General features: G+C 43.8%; 1 protein-coding gene across 3 annotated transcripts in view; it reads left to right on the top strand.

Moving 5' to 3' along the window:
• Window positions 1-21,720, top strand: part of Ptprg (protein tyrosine phosphatase receptor type G) — a 658,629-nt gene that overhangs the window by 539,739 nt on the left and 97,170 nt on the right. For all 3 annotated transcript variants that reach the window (XM_074044097.1, XM_074044096.1, XM_074044099.1), the window contains exons 9-10: window positions 15,272-15,456; window positions 19,115-19,223. In XM_074044097.1, the coding sequence (XP_073900198.1) occupies window positions 15,272-15,456; window positions 19,115-19,223 (294 nt within the window). The remainder of the gene's footprint in view (window positions 1-15,271; window positions 15,457-19,114; window positions 19,224-21,720) is intronic.

Below are 21,720 nucleotides of genomic sequence, written 5' to 3' on the forward strand. Positions count from 1 at the left end.
CTCTAGTGTGTCTTCTTTTGCTCCACATTGGTTTTGAGTTATCTCTGTTGTCGTATATAGTTGCTTTGTTTGTTCTTATTGCTGAATTCCACTGTGAGACCATTCCAGAACTTATTTACCTCTTACAGCATAGATGAATATGACTTATTTCCAAAATTTAGTGATTATGAAAAGTTGAAGAATATATAAACATGGGTGTATACCCTGGAGTCCCATGGCTGAGTTCTCAGAGTCACATATGTTTGGGTTTGGTTAAACATCACCAGTTTCTCAAAATGACTGTGTGTACTCCTTTACACTTCTGCTAACAGTACAGAAAATGTTCCATTTTATTGTAATTTTATTTATTTATTTATTTATTTATTTAAGTGCTGGGGATCAAACTCGGCCTCAAACAAGCCCTCTACTACTGAGCTATCTCCCCAGACCATCTGTGTTTTCACAGCTTTTTTTAAGATATAATTTACATACCATCAAATTCAGCTATTGCAAATATACAATTTGATAATTTTTAGTGAATTTATACTTATGCAACCATCACTGTCATGCAGTGTTAGAACTTTTCATCACCGTGAAATATTCTCTCTGCCCATTTGCAGTGACTTCTTTCCGTCCTCAACCCCAGGCAACCTGTGATCTATCTGTCTTTCCATCTGTGTTAAGATGTTAGGATGTATCCATGTGGTGGCAGGTATCAGTAGGCCGTTCCTTTTTATTGTCCAATTCCAGTATTCCTATTTCTTTTTTTACTAAGAGCTTTCTCAAGATTTATTCTTTCTTCATGTATGCTTCTGTGGTTTTAAGTGTAATCACAAAGTAAATAGTCAGCACTATCTACTTCTAGAATATTTTCTTCACACCACAAAGAAACCCCACAGCAATTAGTCACTCCCTATTCTCTGTCCCCACTACCCTTCCTCCATCCCTGTATTAGACACGAATACACTTTATAGCCTTACGGTTTTATCCATTTTAGATATTTCATATAAAATAGATCATAGAATATATGACTTCATCCCTGGCTTTCAGTTAGTGTAGTACTTTCAAGATTTTTGTGTTTGTATCAGAAGTTACTTCCATTTTATGGCCAAATAATACAGCCCTATATGGATATACCACCTTTTGTTCATTCCCATGTCAATTACGGGGCATTTGGAGGATCTGCTTTTATGCTGCTGAGAGCATTCGTGTTTTTGTGTGGATACATGTATTGAATTCTTTTAGATGTAAACTCAGGAGTACGGTTGCAGAGTCACATCCTAGCTCTTTGGAAGAACAGCCGGACTGTTTTCTGAGCATTGTCTCACCATGCTCCATCCATAGTGGGTGAGCGTTCCCACGTTTTCACAACCTTGCCAACACTTGTTATTGTGCATCTTTTGTATTTTAGCCATCCCAGTGGAAATGAAGTAGTTCCTCTTTGTACTTTTGGTTCACATTTCCCAAATGCCTACAGATGACACTTTTGTTCTTAAATGCACATCCGTGAACTCCTACCTGACCAAATGTTTCTCCTTTTTCCCCCTAATAAAACTTGGGAGACTCACTAGTAATTCGATGGTGCTTCAGGCAGCAAGCCACCCGCAGAGTCTTAGGTCATTGGATGACCTGTACAGCTTAGGTGACTGATCTTAGAAGGATGAGCAGGAAAGAGGCAGTGTCAAAGAAGGATCCCTTCCTCTTCAACAGTTTTTTATAAAAAGAAAGATTTTAAAAGAGGAGGGCGATATTCTGTGATCTTTCAGGTGGATCAAAAAGAACCAAGCCCATCTGAGTTGGTGTCTCTGTCAAATGGTCATTGGAAGCTTTCAGTGCACAAGAAAGCTATGATGCTCAATGCATTTATTGGTTGTTGAAGAAAGAAAATAACTTAATTAATTAAGGCAAGAGTCATTAAATTTTTTTTAGTTAAGGGCCAAAATAGTTGGGACTTTACAGGCCATAGGGTCTCTGTTGTAACTCTTCCACTCTGCCATTATATCATGAAGGTGGCCAAAAACAATAGGTATATGCATGCTTATAGAAAATGTCTTCTAATAAAACTTTATTTATACAAATGGCTTCAGAACAGATTTGGACTGAGGACCCTAGTTTTGACCCCTGCTCTAGAGGGTGGTTCAAGCTAAGATGAAGAAACCCTAGGCTTATTTTAAGGTAAATATTCAGTATCTTAAGGTGGTGGGAAGGACTGGGGATGTAGCTCAGGGGTAGTTATTGCTTAGCATGGACAAGGCCCTGCATTCCATCCCCAGCACCCAGAATAAAACATAAATGGTGGACTGTGAATTGGTTGATGCTTTTCTCTCCCACTCCAAAACCGTAGGACCAGTCAGAGTCTTGATAACTTGGTAATTAACTACTTACTGTTTCACCTTATCACCTGACCATCCTTCACTTCAGAGGTGTAAACACAGCCTGGGGTGACTGAATGCAGCTCCTCAACACTCCTGTTCCCTTGGACTGAAGGTGTGGCTCAAGTGATAGAGCACCTAGTTTGTAAGCAGGAAGCTCTGAGTTCAAACCTCAGTCCCATCAAAAACACTCCTGTTCCCTAACCTTTATCTTCACCTAGAGTAGCACTGTGGTGGGTACCTGAGTGAATGTTCCCTATCCCACCTCTGTCAGGACGATCGGAGCTATGGAAGGGACAAAAGAGAAGATGGCATTTCAGTGCCAAGGACGGGAGACATGGGCCCACAGGCCACCAAAGCAAAGGGGAAGAAAAGTCATCTTAATATCGTATTGTTGCTGAAGAAAGACATAATGGATGTGATCCATAAAAAAAATCTAAAGCTTTAGTTCCAGTAAATGGAAACAATATTTAGGCTCAGTGGATTGTTCAAGGGACATCCAATTCACTGCTCTGCCCTTTGTCGGTAAATAACTTGGACAGACTTTAGGATTTAATGGACTGTCATTTCCGTTATTCTGCAACCCATCCCAGGCACATGGGTGAGTATCCCATGATTAAGTGCTGGATACTGTCTATTGTGAAGACTTTGGAACAGTGAACAGAGAAAAATTACTTTCCTTCCAACAACGTGAAACATATGGTTTATTAATTTAACGAAACCTGTTCAACCCACAGCAGAATCAAAACCACTTCATCTGATAATTTGATTTGATGGCTTAATTAAAGTGACAATGTATAATGTAATAAAAGCAAAGAAAAATCAGGGACACCGGCTGCCTGCCTACCCTCTAGTCCCACAAGCCAGCACCCTGGTTTTTGGGGAAAGGATTTTCTTTCCGCTGATGGAGGGATCTGTTTTTTAGCTACATTTTCAATGCTAAAGATTGCTTCCTGTTTTGATTAAAAGCAGATTTAAGGGACTTACACCTCTGTGGGAGAATGAGTAAGTAACTAGCTTATTTTAAATCAGAATACATTGAGGAGGAACATCACATTTTCCACTGAAATTAGCAAACAAAGAAGTAAATCCATGATTGCTTTTAAAAAGAGTTTGACATTGAAATCATGGTTTTCTGCCATTTTTGGAGAAAATATTAATGTTGCTCTATTTTCAGTTTAATCATTTCCACTCCCTAGATTAATGAACTTGAATTCCTTTATCTTATTAAAAGAAGCTCTGATAGGAATATTTAATTCTTTTGTAGGCAGCTGCCCTCCCAGAAACTCTTCCAAAAAATTGTCCTTTTACTTCTAGAAACTTTCAGTACAGCAAAGTGCTACAAAAAATCATATTTTTCATGCAGTCCCACAGAGAGTTTTTATTTAACTCCCTTCAAAAAAATAACTCACATTTGCCAGAGTTTTTTTAACTTTGGGGGTAGTTAAGGAAGAGGGTAAGAAAATAGGCCTGCAGTATCCTAGAGTCTTATACTCTTCTTTGTGTGTGTGTGTGTGTGTGTGTGTGTGCGTGTTGTGTATGATGTGGCACTGGGGATCGAACCTAGTATTTTGTGTATGCTAAGCAAGTGCTCTATCACTGAGCTACACCTCAGCCTTTTTTGTTTTTGAGACAGTATCCCTGTGTAGACCAGGCTGATCTTAAACTCAGGATCCTCCTTTCCCATACAGTTCTCGTCACTGCTGGAATTTGTTTTCTCGTATCTAGTTCTGCCACTACCCCATAAGCTCCATGAGTGATAAGACACACTCTCTGTTTCTCTCTCTCTCTCTCACACACACACACACACACACACACACACACACACACACTCACACACACACACACACACACACACACGAAAGAGGTACAGTAAACATTGTTGCCTCCTCAAATATTGGATTGGATAGATGGATAAAGGGTTGGATGGGAGGAGGGGGGATGGATGGAGATAATCCTGCATGCCAGGTGGCCAGGAATAAAAGTTTCCTGCCACACAGAGTTGGCAGACTTACCAACCACCGAGCAAGGCTCGGTGCTCTTACCAGGAGAGCATAGCCAGGCATTTGGAGTAGGAACTCCCAGCACCTGAAGTCAGAAAAGCTCCTGGTATTTGCCAGAGGCACTCATATGGGTTTGTTTAAAAACAAGGAAATAAACAAACCCCTAGAGAGAGGGCTTTCATCACTGCTGCAAGGAGCAGCCCAAAAGCAAAAAATGGAGGCAAATAGAGCAACAGGCACTGGTGACGGGATGCTTCCAGACACCACTGCTATGGTTTGAAGGCCGTTGAGCAGATACTAGTAACAGACACCAAGGGCTGTCAGTTGTTTTCACACTTTATAAATAAATATATTGATTAAATAAATTCATTAATTACTTAATCCTCTCTGTGTCCTGCCAGGTAGGCAGAGTTTGGTCTACAGGGCTGACTTAGCAACCCTCCTACAATTCCTCCTTTTCTTTGCTCACCAGAAAATTCTTTTCTGTCTTTGGTTTCTTTGGGCGGGCCCCCTTGTGCTTGTGAACAGCAGTGTGGAAACTGCCATCCTTCCTCCCACAGTGACACACTGGCCCTTTTCTGCTAGCCACCATCCACAGCCCAGGAGGCATATGGCTCTAAAATGTCTGCCTGCATCTTCCTGGAGCCACAAGAGGAATATAGCTGGAGGCAAAGACCATGTATCTTCCCCAACTTCCCCCTGATTTGTCCTTAGGCCACCATAGGGTGTTTCAAGGCACTTTCTTCACCACCTCCTGCATTTCTTAGGAATATGGACAGAACCTGTACTTTCTCAAGGTATATGAGACCGTCTCACCTCCCCACTCCTGAGACTCCAGAACTACTGTGAGACAGCAGTAGGGACCCTGGTGGCTGTCTCTCCACTCAGCTTTGCTCTTTCCTTCTGAGCTGAGCCATGGTCCTTATGTTGCTGGCTGTACGCCTGAGCCTCTCTCTTGACTGGTTTTGTGATTCCAAACCACGGGCTTAGACCGAAATGAATGTCTTGGCTGTCACATTTCAGATCTCTGCCTATGCTGAAAGGGCACAACCTATATGTCCGATGCTAAGTGCTGTCAGGTGTTATCGAGTGCACAGAGCCCTGTGGTGCTGTGCTTGTGTGTTGGCCATAGGAGCCTTCTCAGTGAGAAGTGTGCTGACTACTTAAAACTGTTGTTTTCAATCTGCCAGCTGCAGAGTCTGTGCCCCCCCCACACACATATGGACCCATTTGCTAGAGGCAGCTATAAGGCCTGCAAGGCTCACTCAGTCTCTTCTATGTGCTGAATTGGTGATTTCCAAAGGGGCGCTAGAGGGCGCTGCCATTCTTGGCCTGGTTTCTGTTTGCAAGTGACTGACTGGCTCCCAGTTTCCTTCTTAGGCCCCCCTGACCAAACCCAGTATGGGCTGCCTGAGGGCAGCACCTGAGTGTGGGAGATCCTGAAATCCTACCATGACCAGTTACCAAATGACAGTTGATTAAGATGCCACATTTGGAAGGTGAAATGAGTTTACACTCCAAGAACTTCACCATCTCACCCTCACTCAGCCAGGCGTGAGAATAAGTAAGGGCAGCAGGTAGCCAGGGAGAAGCAGAGATCCAGAGCTTATCAGGTGAATGTCAGGCATGGGGCACTCCCTTTAAGTTCGGTAGGTACCAAGCCTGTTTGCAAGAGATAAATTATTTTAAGGACTAAATGGAAAACAAATGAGGGCACTTTACCCAATCAAAACATAATTATCTAAAATAAACTTATTTAAATTAAAGCCTCACTAAGCCCATGTATGTGATAACTAGTTGATTTCTTGCCACATCTGTTAGGATCACTTGTAAAGAAGCCTCATGGGCTCTTATATCTTGGATGGTGTTTAGCTCTCAATCTTGCATTGCTAAGGGCAGTTTTAGGCTCTATTTTAAATGACCCAGCTGCTTCTTCATAGCTGCACCGTGAACTTAGCAGTGAGAACTAGGAAACCCAGCTACAATAAACCATGCTACCATGCAAGGGCACTGAATCCTGATCTGCAGCTTGGTCTCAGGCACAGACCCCAAATTGGATCCCATATCTTACAGCCAGGCAAGGGGAAGTGAAGAGGCACCATGTATGTAGAAAGGTGCCACGCCCTGGTAAGGTGGGATTGGTCCACCCTGCTCTCTTGACAGGAAGTCACAGTATTGGCAGGTTAAAGCGAGGGAAGGAACCCAGAGGGTAGGGAGTTCAGTCTTCTATCCAAGACGCAGCTGTTACCATCAAGCGGGGCTCAGAGGATGCATCATTCTGAACTAACGCCAAGCCAAACAGTGCTTTTCTTCCTGCACGGGACATGGACACCTCCCATGGCCTTTTACTCTCAGGGAAAGAGGAATGTCATAGAGAAAAAAAGACTCCAAGGGGGCAGGAGAGGACTAGGATTGAATAATGTGGGAAAGTCCAAACCTTCTGCTTGGAGCCCTTGGGAACTAGATTTCTGCTTCTGCCTCTCCAGGCTACCTGTTGTTTGCCGAGTGTGGAAGTCTGTTACAAGCACAGCAGTGACAGTTTTCAAGTTTGGGCTCCTCTATAGTCATTGCCACCGAGTGTTTAATACTAACATGCCTGCTGAGAGACTGGATTATAATTCAGGGCTGTTCACAGTGGTGGAGGAGAAGTCATTGCACGGTGTAGGGCAAAGTTCATAGCAGCATATTATTCAGTGAAAGTACAAAGGCCTCAAAACTTAAGTAGCTGTCCTGGTACTTGGCAGAACTCAGGGCCACAGTAATCAGACTCTGCCATGTTAGAGGTGACCATCCAGCACAACCTGGCCTGTGGTGTAAGACCCACCCTGGGATGAACCTTGACTCCCAACACTTGCTAGCTTCGAGACCTGGTCCTGCACGGTGCTCTTCCTCTATCTCTGTTCTCCAACTACATCTGTTTTTTTTCCTTCAGTTTTTCTCTTAGAGGGCCCTTTGCACAGTCTGTTTTTTTCTGTCTGACACATCTAATCTTCGTTCTGGCTCACTGCTTAATAAACACCTACTCATTCAGATTTCAAACATCACTCCACTCAGTCTTTGCCAGCCATCTAATGACTGCACAGATCTCAGTCAGGGTGCCTTATTAAGCCTTTGTACAGAACTGTTAAACCATTTTCCTTAAAAGCATGTCTTTGTGTAGCATGTTCCTCGGTGGCAGGAGTATTTAAGCTTTTGGGTGCCGTGGACCCTTTTAGCCTCCTGGTAGATCCCATAGGCCTCTTCTATTCGTAGTCTTAGATGCATAAAATAAAATTGAATTGATTATATAGAAAGACAGTTATCCTGAGGTATTAACAAAATACTTTTAAATTGTGGTATAGTAATTTATCTGCTTTTTGATGAAGGCATTTTACCTACAAGCCAGTGGCAGTTCTAATAATTATTAGCCATTGGCAGTGTCACACCAATCCTGCTAACACAACTTTGGTTTGTTGCTAACAGTTAAAATGTAAGAAAATGGCACTTGCGAGTTAGAGGTTGGTGAAAATCATAGTGCCTTTTTTCCTCTCCAAGTTCAGACTTCTGTGAACTTCTCCAGAGCACCTAACGACCCTCCCAGTTGAGAACGCTGCTTTAGATTAGTTGAAGAATGTGTTGTCCCCCACTGGACCGTCCTATCCAAGAGGTCAGGCACCATGCCAACCTGTGTTCACCTTTATCCCTACTACCTGGCCGAGGACTTGGCATGCAGTAGGTACTCAATAAATACGTACAGCTATTCCCCATAGAACACTCCATACATGTCAGTCGCATGCTTGATTGCTACAAGCTTTCACCCAAGCTTTATCCAAAATCCATACATGGTTTTCTTAAAAAAAAAAAAAAAAAAAAAAAAAAACAAAAAACAAAAAAACCCAAAGTATTCAGCCCCCAGAGTGAGCAAGGGAATTAATGACCCTTTTAGAGAAGAGGTAATGATACAACCAGTAATCCACAGAATTACAATAGAATTTTCATAGTTCGATTTAGGAAATGCTACCTCTCAGCCCAGAGCCAACCTCATCAGCTTGAACTCTTGACTACTTTCACATCAGTGCACAGTGGCACAGAATAAAGGTCTTGATCCTGGGCACCTGTCTAGCATCCCTGTGATGGCTGCAGGGACATGAGTTCCATATGCATTTCTAATGGATGAAGAATAATGATTGGGCTGTGCTGGTTCTAGAAGGACTTGGACTTGAAGGAGTTGGAGTCTGCTCTGGAAATTGTCCAAAGACTCCCCACTCTCATTTGTCATTGAGAACAGAAAAGGGGAGGATTGGGGGTGGGGAGGGCTGAGGGATAGAAGAGTGGCAAGGAAGCTTTTTACACAGAGGATGGTTAACTCTTGGAGAAGTCACAGTCCTGAGTCTGCAGCTTTGGTGCATAGCTCCTGCGTGGGCTATTGGTCACCCTTTAAGCAGTGAGCAGCCCTCCTGACATCTGTAGTACCTCCGTGTAGATAGGGAAGGAGATGGGGAAGTGTGTGTGTGGAGAGAACACATATGACTGCCTTCTTATCCCTCTGCCCCCAGGCTTCAGAATCACACAGACTGGATTCCAAGTCTGACTCCTCCTCCCACTCTGTGGGCCCCACCCAATGACTGTCTCTCAGGACCTTAGAGTCCTCATCCTTGATGGGAGAATCATTGGACCGACCTCTCTGTGTGTGGATGATCTGAAAGGAGTCGCGAGCCTGGCTGTGCATAGCATGTGCCGGTGGCTGGCACATGCCACTCTGTGGTCTTCAGAAGTTGTGAGTTGAAAATGTACCAGAGCCAGGATCTCGCTCTGATCGCCTCAGCCCTGGTTCCAGCACTGTCCTCAGAGTTTGTCCCTCAAGAGCTCTTGGGCAGAGAGAGGGGAAGAGGCAAACCCTGAGCTCAAGACTCGCAGTTTGAAGTCCTGTGTGATGTAGTTTGGGGGGGGGGGACTCTGTGTTTACTGAGACCCCTTTGATATAGCTCTTCAGAAAGAGAATTCTTTCCCGAGGCCATTTCTTTGGAAAGTTCCCTAAAGGATTCTGTATTCAGGAGTTCCTGAGCTGAGCTAGAGTGATTAAAAAATGACAGGTATGTAAGCAGGCTGAGGCAAGGCTCCTGGCTTTGGGTGTCCCCATGCCCCTTCCCCACCCCACCCCACCCCCGTACGCACACACTGTTCTCTTCCTCTTTTGGGGGAGACGCAACCTGTGCTTTCTGACCTGGGCCAGGCAGGCCTCCAGAGAAGTCCTCTCTAGGCCATCCTCTCTTAGTTGGTCAAATTGATCTTCCGACATCCTCTCCCACCTGGGCCATCGTCTCTTTGACTCCTAACTGATAGTGGGTCTGTTGCCTCAGGTATGAGCTAAGAGGGTTCAGATGCCAAGAATTGAAGGCATTTGGAGAAGGCTCTGACTCTCAGAAAGAATCTATCACATGACTTTATCTAAATCCCAAAATGAGGAGAGTTGGGGTGAGTAAGACGCGCCTCCGACTTGTGGAACCACTGAGAAAATACCCTTGACATTGATTTAGAATCAGAGGACCTTGGGTGCTCTGTTAGAAGCCTCTTCATTATTTAACGAAGCCTAGGATCATAATTAAAGGTGGTTCAGAGTGAAGGCAGGACTTCTGGCGAGGAACAGCATCAGATGGCTGTATAAAGCAATCAGACCTTGGTGGGAAAACATAATCAGGCCCCTGAGAGGGGAATGCACCTCATGGGATGTTTGTTTAGAGAACAGGGGTCGGTACCTCCCGCATGGTTAAAAGCCTTTGATTTTGCACAAAAAGATGTACCAAGATAACCTCAGGCAAAGCAAGTTTTGCAGTAGCCATTGTTAAGGGAAGGAAAGATGCAAGTGTTAGGCACCTTCCATGGCTTATACAGCATTCCTGGTGCATGCTTTTGTTTTGGGCTTTGAACTTGCTAGCCAGGTGATGCTCTTCACTTGAGCAACACCCAAGTTCTTTTTGCTGTCGTTGTGTTTCAGATAGGCTCTCACACTTTTGACCATGTGGCATTGAATCATGGTCCTCCTCCCTGCACCTCCTGTGTAGCAGGGATTACAGGTGTGAGCCATCATAACCTACCTCTTCTTCATGTTTTAGGGCAGCAAAATCCTCACTTGGCCTTGGAGGCCAGGCAGCCGTGGGTGAAGAGGCTGTGTCAAGGCAGTGGGGAGTGGTGCTGACCACTACCATGTGAGGATACAGGCCTGATTTAAACACCCAGAAAACACCCATGGGAGCACAGTAGTTTGCTCCTGAATGTGCCAAGGAGCCTCTGGTTTGTCCATGGTGTTCCCTGTAGTCCTCACTCTAATCCTGCAAGAAAGATATTGCCTGGTACTAGCCACCCATTGGACAGATGAGAACACAAAGACCTGTATGAGCGTGGGCTTTGGAGCCCAGACGTTTTTGTATCAGTTCTTCCAAAGTGATCCATAGAACTCCTGGTGCTGCTTTGGTCTGTTGTATGTTTGGGCTGGGGAGGGGGCTTTGTAGCGAGGGAAGAAATCCATGGCTGAACAAGCCAGCAGCTATTTAACAACACAGGCACCTTGACCAGTGTGCTGCCCATTTCTGCATCTGATCAACTCTCCCTTCCTCCAGCCAGTGAGTATTCTGGGAGTTTTGTTGCCTCCGTAGACTAAATGAATTCCTTCCTTTCTTCCTACCTTTCCTTTGTGTGTGTGTGTGTGTGTATGTGTTACTGGGGTTTGAATTCAGAGCCTTGCTAGGTGGTTGACCTACCACTTGAGCCATGCCCCCACTGAACTTCATTCCTGATTGGCAATCATCCCCTTACAGAAGATACAATCCCCACACAAACTTGAAGCCCTAAATTCAGCAATGAATTGAGAGGCACTGATTTTCTAGATGGGAACTTCCTCCATGGTGCTGAAGAGCAAGATGCTTTCTCTTACTCTGAGGCCCTGTGAGGACACCAGTGATTAAGAGTTTGGTCTCTGCCCTGGAGGTGCCTGTCCCAGGCAGAGGGACAGAGAGGAGGACAGATGATAAGGACAGTGAGGACAAGGCAGAGAAAGACAGATCATCAGTTGAGGCTGGATGAGCTGGCCAGAGATGACTGAATGAAAAACAAAATGGAAAGCCACGAAAGCAGGAAGACATCCCTGGACCCAAGGAAAGATTAAGAATTTCATGTCCCTCCAATGTGTCGTTCATTCATCCAATCTGTACTGAGAGCCCTGCCACATGCCAGCCAGTGCAGTGGATGTAAGGATAATGTATTGAACAGGACATAGATGTGCCAGCCTTTATCTTCCTGGAATAATTTTTGCATTTTCAGTTTTTGCACTGTATTAACCTTCCTACCCCTTTTCCCTGCCACCTCCCCACTCCCTCTGGTACACAGGGAGTTTCCTTGTGGTATTTCCATGTATGTATGTATGTATTATAATTCCAATTGGTTCATCTCCTCTATTTTTTCTTCATTCTACCTTAGTCCTTTTCGAGGGGCAGGGAGGGTGAATTCAAGTGTGATGTATTTGATATATTGTAAGAACTTTGTAAATGCTACAATGTACCCCCCACCCAGCACAATAAAAAAACAAAATGTGCCAGCCTCATGGAGCTTACTCTGTAGAGTGGAGGTGGATTGTTACAGATGGTGAAGTCAGTAATGTAATTCCAGGTAGTTGTAAGGGCTAGGAAAGGGGTAAGCTCTGTGGAGGAGGCAGGCCAAGCTGCTCAGCCATGCTGAGGGATGCAGTTTGAGGCCAAGAATACAAATGAACTTGAGAAATGTGTTTCAAATAACAGTTTGGCCTCCCTTTATCTTCTGAGTCTGGAATCAGCAAACCACTAATTAATTTACAGGCCAAAACACAAATCTCTCTACCATCTTTTGGGTAATGTGAACTAAGAGTAGTTTTTATATTTTTAAACAGTAGAAAAAGATGAAAAGAAATTTTGTGATACATGAAAATCCTATGAAACTGAAATTTAGTGTCTAGATACAGTTTTAACTTATTACCTGTTCTGCTTTATGTTTCAAAAGCAGAGCGAGTAGTTGCAACAGAGACCATGCGACTTGCAAAGCTATAAATATTCACTATCTGGCCTTTACAGAAAGTTTGCCAACCTCTATTCTAGGTCACCCTAGTACTTTGAAAGGCCTCTTCCTAATCTGTACCACTGTACACAGAAGAAAACCCCAGTGTCCAAGAAGATATGGGGTGGGGCTGGGAACAGAAAGCAGAAGAGAAGTTTCTGTTCACTCCATGCGTCTCCTAGGCTGTGCCGGGGCTCTTCTGATGTGGGGGCTGGAGCAGAGACAGGGCTGGCATCCTACTTACTGAATTAGCTTCCTGCTAGGCGATCCTGTGAGAGTGAGGCCAGACCAGTCTTTAGAGAGTTTAACTCAGTATTTTCTAATGCAGTGAGACAGTGGGAGTCTGTTTGCTGGCACCCAACCCTATTTATTACGAGGAAATCTAGCCGTGACATACTGAGCAAATACAAAACCAAAAATCAGGTGCAGATCTACCATCCTGGTCTTTATATCAAAACATATGTGTGTACTTTCACCTGAGTCTGACCAGACAGGTAGCTACCTAGATATTGAATCCCCAGAATGGCCACAATGGGTGACTGTCTACACTGAGATTTGGGGCAGTATTTTTGTTTTTTTACCTTTCTCCCTTTTTTTGTTCTACAGGGTTTAAGAATAACATGAATCATCTTAATGTACACAGAAAAGCCCAGCGATTCTCATTTCAGAATTTGAGAACACTGCCTCCACATGTGGGTGATAGGAGCATTTATGTGGTTGTGATGTAACTGTAGAGAAAGCCCCATTCTCACATAATTCATGGCTAACTGGACCAGGGTAGCGGGTAGCTCTAGAAAAATGAAGATAAATAAGAACATGGTAGGAGGTGAGAGAAGATGGAGAAGTTAGGTCATCATTGTGACCTATAGAATGTTCCCAATATACAAACCTCCTTGGATTGCTAGTAATATTTGGAAATAGGAGAGTGTAGATCTTTTCTGATTTTTTTTCCCCTCTCTTAAACTACTCTTAAGAAACCTCTTCCTAGGTTGGGCTATTTAAAAATTATATCCTGGTGCCACCTAGTGTCAGTGCTGTGTCATTGCACCCTTGGTGGCTGCCTGGAAGCCTCCCTGTAGATTCTTTGTTTGATGTCCCTGCTCTAGTGGCATTTCCACTGCAGGCAGCAAGATGCCTCCTGGGGTCCTGCAGGGCAGTAGGAATGCCTCATTAATTTATCCCTTCCTTCCTGTCTCAGCCACACAAAGCACATCTCTCTGATGGAACCATGGTACGGCAGCTGAAGAGCAAAAGGGTGCCTCCTTGTCAAAACCCATCTCTGCGTTTCTCTAACAGCTACGTCCTGACAGCAGGCCCCTGCTTCCCTAGCAGACACAGAGCTTTGGGTTTGGGGCTCTTGGGTGGGAAACAGGCACATCTGGCTGGTGGTGGGCTGTGGCATACAGCTGGACTCTGGAAGTGCCCATGTCAAAACTGAGCCCTGGTTCCCACAGCACAAGCCTGCATGCCCTCCCCACTGTCTCCCCCACCCCTCTCCTCTGTTTGCCTCCCTCAGCACTCCATCCCATAGCTCCAGAACCTGCCGTTTTCCTGCCCTCGCCCCCCTCCCAGGTTGTTCACAGTACATCCTGACAGTTTCCCTCCTGCATTCTTGGGTCTTCTACACTCAGCTTACACTCAACGACACAACCTTGTGTCATTTTCAGGTGAAAGGTCAGAATTTGAATCCAGCCACCCAAGGCCTCACTCTAGCTGTACCTGTCCCCTCACTAACCCTCCTTATTCTCTACCTTGTTCCTGCCCTCTGATTTTGTTCAACCCCCGAGCCTTGCTTCTGTGGTCCCTGCTTCCCCAACTTCCACCCAGTTCTTTTTCACACATCTCTGCCCTGGGCCAACAGGCTGAGTCAAATCCCCTTCTAAAATACTTCAAAAATACTGTGCACCTCTCTGACCCTCCCTCCATCCTTTCCAGCCAAACTCAAATTCAGAATCTGCTATGCATGAGTGATTCTTTCATGAATCTTCATTTTAGACCAGTGGTTCTCCACTGAGGGCAGTTGGCCCTGCAGGGGACACTTGACACTGTCTAGAGACATGTTTGGTTGTCACCTGATCCAGAGAAAGCCATCCTTTCTATGTATGCCTTTGTGTTAAAGTTTTTTTAGAGTCTCACATTAAATTGTATTTATTTATGCTCTGTTTTCAGTAAATTTTCACCTATAGTTTTAGTTAGTTGAGAACTCTGCATGTCCAATAATTTCTTTGGGAAGTCTGTCTCACAGAAAAAAAAAAAAAAGGCCAGATGGAGCGTGCTGTATTAAAGGAGCCTAAAGTGTGGGTGTGGGGAGCAGCTGCAAGCGATCTTTAAGATGAGGGGGGATATTTGAATATAGACGAAGTCTGAGTAATACTATTGAGTACATGATTTACATGATGTATGTTATATGAATAGAATACATGGAATGTATGGAAATATCGCAATAACACCTCTCACTTTGTACAATTCATGTATACTGATGAAAATAATCAAAAATAACACTATCGATTGAACATTTCACTTCTTAGATATGATACTGGCCTTCTGATTATGGGACAATGACCTTATTAACAGATGCAGGCCAGAATATTTAGGCCTGAAATAACAAAATGTCTGCAACTTGCTTTCAGTGGCTTAGCTGAAAAACAGTTGTGTGGTTATGTGTGGGTGTAACCAGTAAGGAAAGGGATGGAGAAGAGATGTGGCAGAATGTCACTGGTAGATGGATTTAGGGGCAGGTGGAGAGGTGTTTTCCCTACTGTCATTTCTACTTCTCGGGGTTGAAGTCTTCAGGGTGCACAGGGGGATGGCGCCCTGTACTGGAAGCCCCCTGAGCTTGGCTGTGTGTGTCTCCAGTCTGCAGTTCTCCACCCATCCACATGAAGGTGCAGCCTCTGAACCAGACGGCACTGCAGGTGTCCTGGAGCCAGCCAGAGACCATCTACCACCCACCTATCATGAACTACATGATCTCCTACAGCTGGACCAAGAATGAAGATGAGAAGGAGAAGACGTTTACAAAGGACAGTGACAAAGACTTGGTAAGAACCCTCATTCCAAGTCAGGGTGCGGGTTCCCCTTAAAGTTCCAAGGGGGACTCTCTGTTGGACCACTTTGCCAGTCACTGTGCAGTGTGCTGTGTGTCATCCCGGGCTGTCTGTTGAGTGTGGAGCCCACCTGGACTCCATGGTGACTCTCCACCTACCTGCTGAGAGCGTGAAAAGTGGCTCACACCCTTCAGACTGACTGCATTTGCTTTCTTTATTAACAACCAGAAAGCCTCCCTTAGGCCTTTTGCATCTGATCAGGTTTTTGTGGATAATAAGCATATGATGTAAATAGTAACTTTCTGTTATTAGTTATTCTACCTCAGTTGCTATCTCTTCCTCCCCTGCTACAACAATGACTGCTGTTGTCACCACTGCCACCCTGCTGTCTACAGTCCCCACCACTCCCTCAAGTATCCTTACACATTCCTGTTACCTGATGGACTCCTGTGGCCAGGTCCTTTTTTTTTTAACCTCTATTCTCTGACTCTTAGACACGGTCATATCTGACCTCATTTTTAACTCTACAGGCCCTAGTCAGCTTCTTTTCAAACTTACATAAATGTTTAGCATCAGACATCACCCAGGCTCTTCAGAGCAGACTTTGTAGAAGCCACCTTCATCTTTATCACACCATGTCCTAGTTTTACGTCTTTGCAGAGAAACTCAAAGTGACACGTTTGGGTTTGAAATCTCGTGTATTTATCATTAATCTAAGGAAGACCATGGAATAATGAAACCTGTAATCATATATACATGTGAAAAATGCACTGATACTTAATAACTGTTATCAGTTTTTTCTCCCACTCCCAATACAGAGTCCTCAGGGCTTATTCAGTCAGTTTAGAATAATACCTTTAGATGAAGATTCTTTTGCTTCATTTCCATTTATATTTTTGATTTCTCAACTAACATTTTTATCTGGGTCACATTAGGGAGTGACACGCTTCATGAAATCAAGAGAGGAATCTATTGAAAGGCACCCAAGGTTATGATGTATTTTAACCTTAATCTTGTCACCACTGGAAGTACATAAGGGATTTTCCTCTTTCTTTTTTTTTTTTTTTTTTAATGAATACCATTTGTATAATTTATTGCTGCTTTAATTTTCCCAAAGAATACTCATCATTTATTTATTTATTTTTTTTTAAACATTTTTTTTTTTATTCATATGTGCATACAAGGCTTGGTTCATTTCTCCCCCCGCCCCCACCCCCTCCCTTACCACCCACTCCACCCCCTCCCGCTCCCCCCCTCAATACCCAGCAGAAACTATTTTGTCCTTATCTCTAATTTTGTTGTAGAGAGAGTATAAGCAATAACAGGAAGGAACAAGGGGTTTTGCTGGTTGAGATAGGGATAGCTATACAGGGCATTGACTCACATTGATTTCCTGTGCGTGGGTGTTACCTTCTAGGTTAATTCTTTTTGATCTAACCTTTTCTCTAGTTCCTGGTCCCCTTTTCCTATTGGCCTCAGTTGCTTTAAGGTATCTGCTTTAGTTTCTCTGCATTAAGGGCAACAAATGCTAGCTAGTTTTTTAGGTGTCTTACCTATCCTCACCCCTCCCTTGTGTGCTCTCGCTTTTATCATGTGCTCATAGTCCAATCCCCTTGTTGTGTTTGCCCTTGATCTAATGTCCACATATGAGGGAGAACATACGATTTTTGGTCTTTTGAGCCAGGCTAACCTCACTCAGAATGATGTTCTCCAATTCCATCCATTTACCAGCGAATGATAACATTTCGTTCTTCTTCATGGCTGCATAAAATTCCATTGTGTATAGATACCACATTTTCTTAATCCATTCGTCAGTGCTGGGGCATCTTGGCTGTTTCCATAACTTGGCTATTGTAAATAGTGCCGCAATAAACATGGATGTGCAGGTGCCTCTGGAGTAACAGTCTTTTGGGTATATCCCCAAGAGTGGTATTGCTGGATCAAATGGTAGATCGATGTCCAGCTTTTTAAGTAGCCTCCAGATTTTTTTCCAGAGTGGTTGTACTAGTCTACATTCCCACCAACAGTGTAAGAGGGTTCCTTTTTCCCCGCATCCTCGCCAACACCTGTTGTTGGTGGTGTTGCTGATGATGGCTATTCTAACGATTTTCCTCTTTCTGAAGTCAGACCAGATTGCATTAATCAGTAGAAACTATCTAGGCGCTTTGTCGGTTTATTGTGCTAAGTAGAAAATAATTAAACATGCAAAGATGAATAGATACCTGCTTGGAGTGAATTCTGATAAGCCCTTGCATAGATGGAGTGAAGATTTTGCTTGGAACAGAAGATGGGGTAAGAGGTTTAGAGAATGAGGCATAAATTCGTTTCAGAAAAAGAGATATAGGGAAAAACATTTGATAGCAAGTTCTGTTTCATAAGTGTCTCTGGGGGTGTTTTTTTTCCTTTTGGGACACAAAAAATTAATTTTCTTAATTCCTCAGCATGTCAAGAGTGCCGAACAGCTTAACAAAGCTGTTCTCTAATTTAGGAGTAGTACTTACTGTTTATGGCATTTTTCAGTCTATATCCCTCTTCCATATTCTTGCCGCAAACCTGTGAGGCAGATGTTATTACCCATCTTTTCCAAAAGAAATAAACAAGGCTTGTCATTAAAGCTATTGGAATGGATTATTTAGGGATGGTGACCTGGATTTGGCTGGTGGTAATTGATCAGGGGTTGGCAAACATTTCTAGAAAGGACCACGTAGTAACTATTTTAGGCTTTGTAGGTCTTATAGTGTCTGTTGTAAGTACTCAACTCTGGACATAAGCTGAAAGTAACCATAACCGTATGTCAGTGGATGGCTGTGTGCCAGTAAAACTTTATTTATAAAAACAAATGGTAGGCCGGATCTGGCCTGCAGGCTGTAGTGTGCTGACCACTGTGCTATAGACCAATGGCGTTCATTCTGCTGGTTGGTGTGGTCTACCTATAAGTAAGTTTTGCCTGGCCTGTGTCACGTAGTTCTTATCAGAACCTGTGAAGTGGCTGTACCCCTCTCCACTTCACAGTTGAAACAGGCTGGGAAGATAATGAGCAACTGAGTCAGGATCACACCGCTGGAATTTTGACTATCATGACTTTTAGCCTGGTACCCTTCCTTGCCTCGTGTCTCAGGTTACACACAGTCAGGATATAGCAAGACCTTCCAACTGCAAAGATACAGATACACAAGAATGTCTGTCCATATCCTAAAGTCTGTATGGCTCTAGAGATATTTTTTGATCTTTCTAGGTGCCATCTAAGATGAATAATTAAAGTTAGCCAGGCATGCTCTAATCCTAACACTGGGGAAACTGAGGTGGGAGGGTCACAAATGTGAGGCCAGCCTATGCTTCATAGAATATACAATCTCAAAAAAATTACAGCTCATAAGGTATAATAATTATGACAGATGTCCAAGCCATGTGAGTTTAAAGGGGGCTGAAAACACAATCTAAGCCTTAATCAAGAATAATGCTGTTACTTTTCTTATTCTGCATAAAACAAATTCCCAGGCAAGGTCATTTCTGAGCAGTCCTTCCTTCCAAGAGGAGCCTTTGGTTAGTAAGGAGACACTATGTCTGTCAAGCTTTGTCAGGTTTGCTTTAAAATGTAGTGTATGCATTGACTTTCAAAACCAACTCACGGCCTTCTCTTTCTTCCCTACAGAAAGCCACCATTAGCCATGTGTCACCCGATAGCCTTTACCTGTTCCGAGTCCAGGCCGTGTGTCGGAATGACATGCGCAGTGACTTCAGCCAGACGATGCTCTTTCAAGGTGAGGCTGCTTTCCCTCTTCCTCCCATCTGCAGTACCTGAGCCATAGCCTCTCTCCTTGTGCTTTATATTTTTCCTCTTCCAGGGCTTGGGCAAAAGAAAACAAGCCTGGTCTAAGGATCAGTGTAGGATGTAAAACATTCCCAGAAAGTCCCAGGAAGTCAGATCTGTATTTGTAGGTAGAGGTTTCATAGGCCAGGAGAGGGGAGGACAGTGCAAAGCTACTTTTTTAATTGTTGGATTTATTGTTATTTTCTAAGTGTGAGGAAGCAGGTACTTGGGACTCCTCCTGCCCATCCTCTAGCTCTGTGTCAGATCACAAAATCCCCTCGTAGTTATTTTGTCAGCTGTCCTCTTTGGCTGTGTAACATGATTCGGTTCACTATTCGCTAAGGACCTGGAGCCCACAGACAAGCTCCTGTGTGTGGGATCCTTGAGATTCCTGTGATAGAAATGTATGTTCCTGGTGACTAGGAGAAAGTTCCAGGGCCAAAACTAGAGGGAAGCCAGTAGGACTTTGCCTTGGCAAAAAATTTAAAAGGTACCAAACAACAACAAAACCATCAAGATCTGTAACATTTTAATGGGATGTTTTTCCAAAGCAAAATCAGTATGTAGATTTCACAAATAAAATAGCAGAATTTTAAGTAAGGATGGGGACTGAGAGTGTAGCTCATTGGTAGAACACATGGTTCCAGTGCTTCTTACAGAATAGGAAGACAGCTTGTGGACCCCAGTTTTCCAACTTGGTTTTATGATAGGTGCTAAGACCACGTGGAAGTGAGGACCAGGATTCTGGACTCTGCTCTACCGTGCTGAGGCCCTGCCTGGTCAGAATCTCCTGCCTGGAAAATGAGAAATTTGCTCACCAGGCCAGTGGTTCTTGAACATTTTGAGTCTTGGATTAGATGAAAACTTTGGATCTTTTCTCTAGAAAATGCTAGAATTTTGCATATAAGTACGGGGACCCTGGTGTTAGACTGGCAGCATCTGGAAGCCTGAGAGACATGCACATTCATGAGCTCTCCAAAATCAAGTGCATCAGGATCTTTGCAGTAGGGCCCAGGGGCCTGAGTTTTAGTCTAGCAAGATGGCCCCGGTGACTGACATGCACAGTGAATGGATGAAGAATGCCAGGGTAGAGCTGGGAGTCTGGAGTGAGTCGTGGTATGAGTCCTGGCTGTCTCTTAGCAACTGTACCATTCCGAGAACACATCTTATCTTCTTGAAGCTGCAGTTGGCCAATCCCGAAAGGGGTAGTATTGACAGTAGCATCTTCACCAGGTCCTTGTAGAATGATACAGGGTGACATTTGTTAAGGAATTGGCATAGGGCTAATTACTGTCACTATGTATAAGCTCTTCATTAGTACAGGCTGAGTATCCCTTTTGTAAAATTCCTGGGGCCAGAAGTATTTCACATTTTGGAGTTTCTTGGAGTTGGGAGTATTTGCATATACTTTATGGGTTGAACATCCCTAATTCAGAAATTTGAAATGCAAAATTCTTCAGTTTTGAAATGCAAAATTCATTCATCTGACCATCATATCAGTGCTCATAAAGTTTCAGATTTTGGTTCTTTGGACTAGGGCTGCTTAGCCTGTATTGAGTTTGATATAAAAAATAATAAATGATGACCCCAGGGTAGGAAGCCCTCCAGCCCTAGATACCCTCCAAGGGTCCCTTCTAGCTGGAAAATTTTGCATGTAGCATTTAATTGTTCTTTGCCAATGATCTTATCATTCTTTTTGAACCAGTTGAAATTATCATTGTTACATTTTTTCAGAAATATATCTCACCCACTGTGTCTACCCATACCCTTAAAGGTATTAGCCTCTTTCCCTGTATTGAGTTAGGGCCATGGGCCAAGGCCAGGGCTGTGCTAGCCAAGGGGAAAGAGAAGAGGAGGCCAGACTGGGAGCTTGCTGTGGCCGGGCCTGGCGCTTCAGACACATAAATCATGATTAGGCTTCCCGTGTGTTCTGACCAAGAACCTGGGCTCTGCAGAACTGCCTCTCCTGATTAATAGCCCCTGAGCTGCCTGCTTCTGCATGACTTTGAAAAATTAAATGTTTATAATATAATGTAATTCAAAGAGGCTCTGTCAGCTGTAAATTCAGGGCAGGGAATATTTCAAAAGTCTGATCACGGTGACTGGTTGAAAATGGCCAGTGTCTCCAGTTGTGTGCCAACTTTCATTGCTCAGCAGTGGACACCCATTTAGACATCTGTGTGCTGGTGTTTATCTCTGTGTACTCAAAAAGGACCAGTTCCTTCCTTTACACCAACCTACAATGGTTTCGGGTTTTCCCTACAGTATCCACGTGAGCACTGTAAAAACCTTAGTCTTTATCAAGGTTATCTCACTACCTCTTCATACTGAGCCATATAGGTGCTTATTAGCCAGAGGGGCCAGTGTCTAAAATTTACCAACTACTGAGTTTTTTAAAAAGAAAAGAAGAAAGCTTAGAAAATCCCACCGAAGCTTTGTTTACAATA

This window comes from Castor canadensis, chromosome 10, assembly GCF_047511655.1.
Source record: "Castor canadensis chromosome 10, mCasCan1.hap1v2, whole genome shotgun sequence".
In the NCBI taxonomy this organism is placed as follows: Eukaryota; Metazoa; Chordata; class Mammalia; order Rodentia; family Castoridae; genus Castor; species Castor canadensis.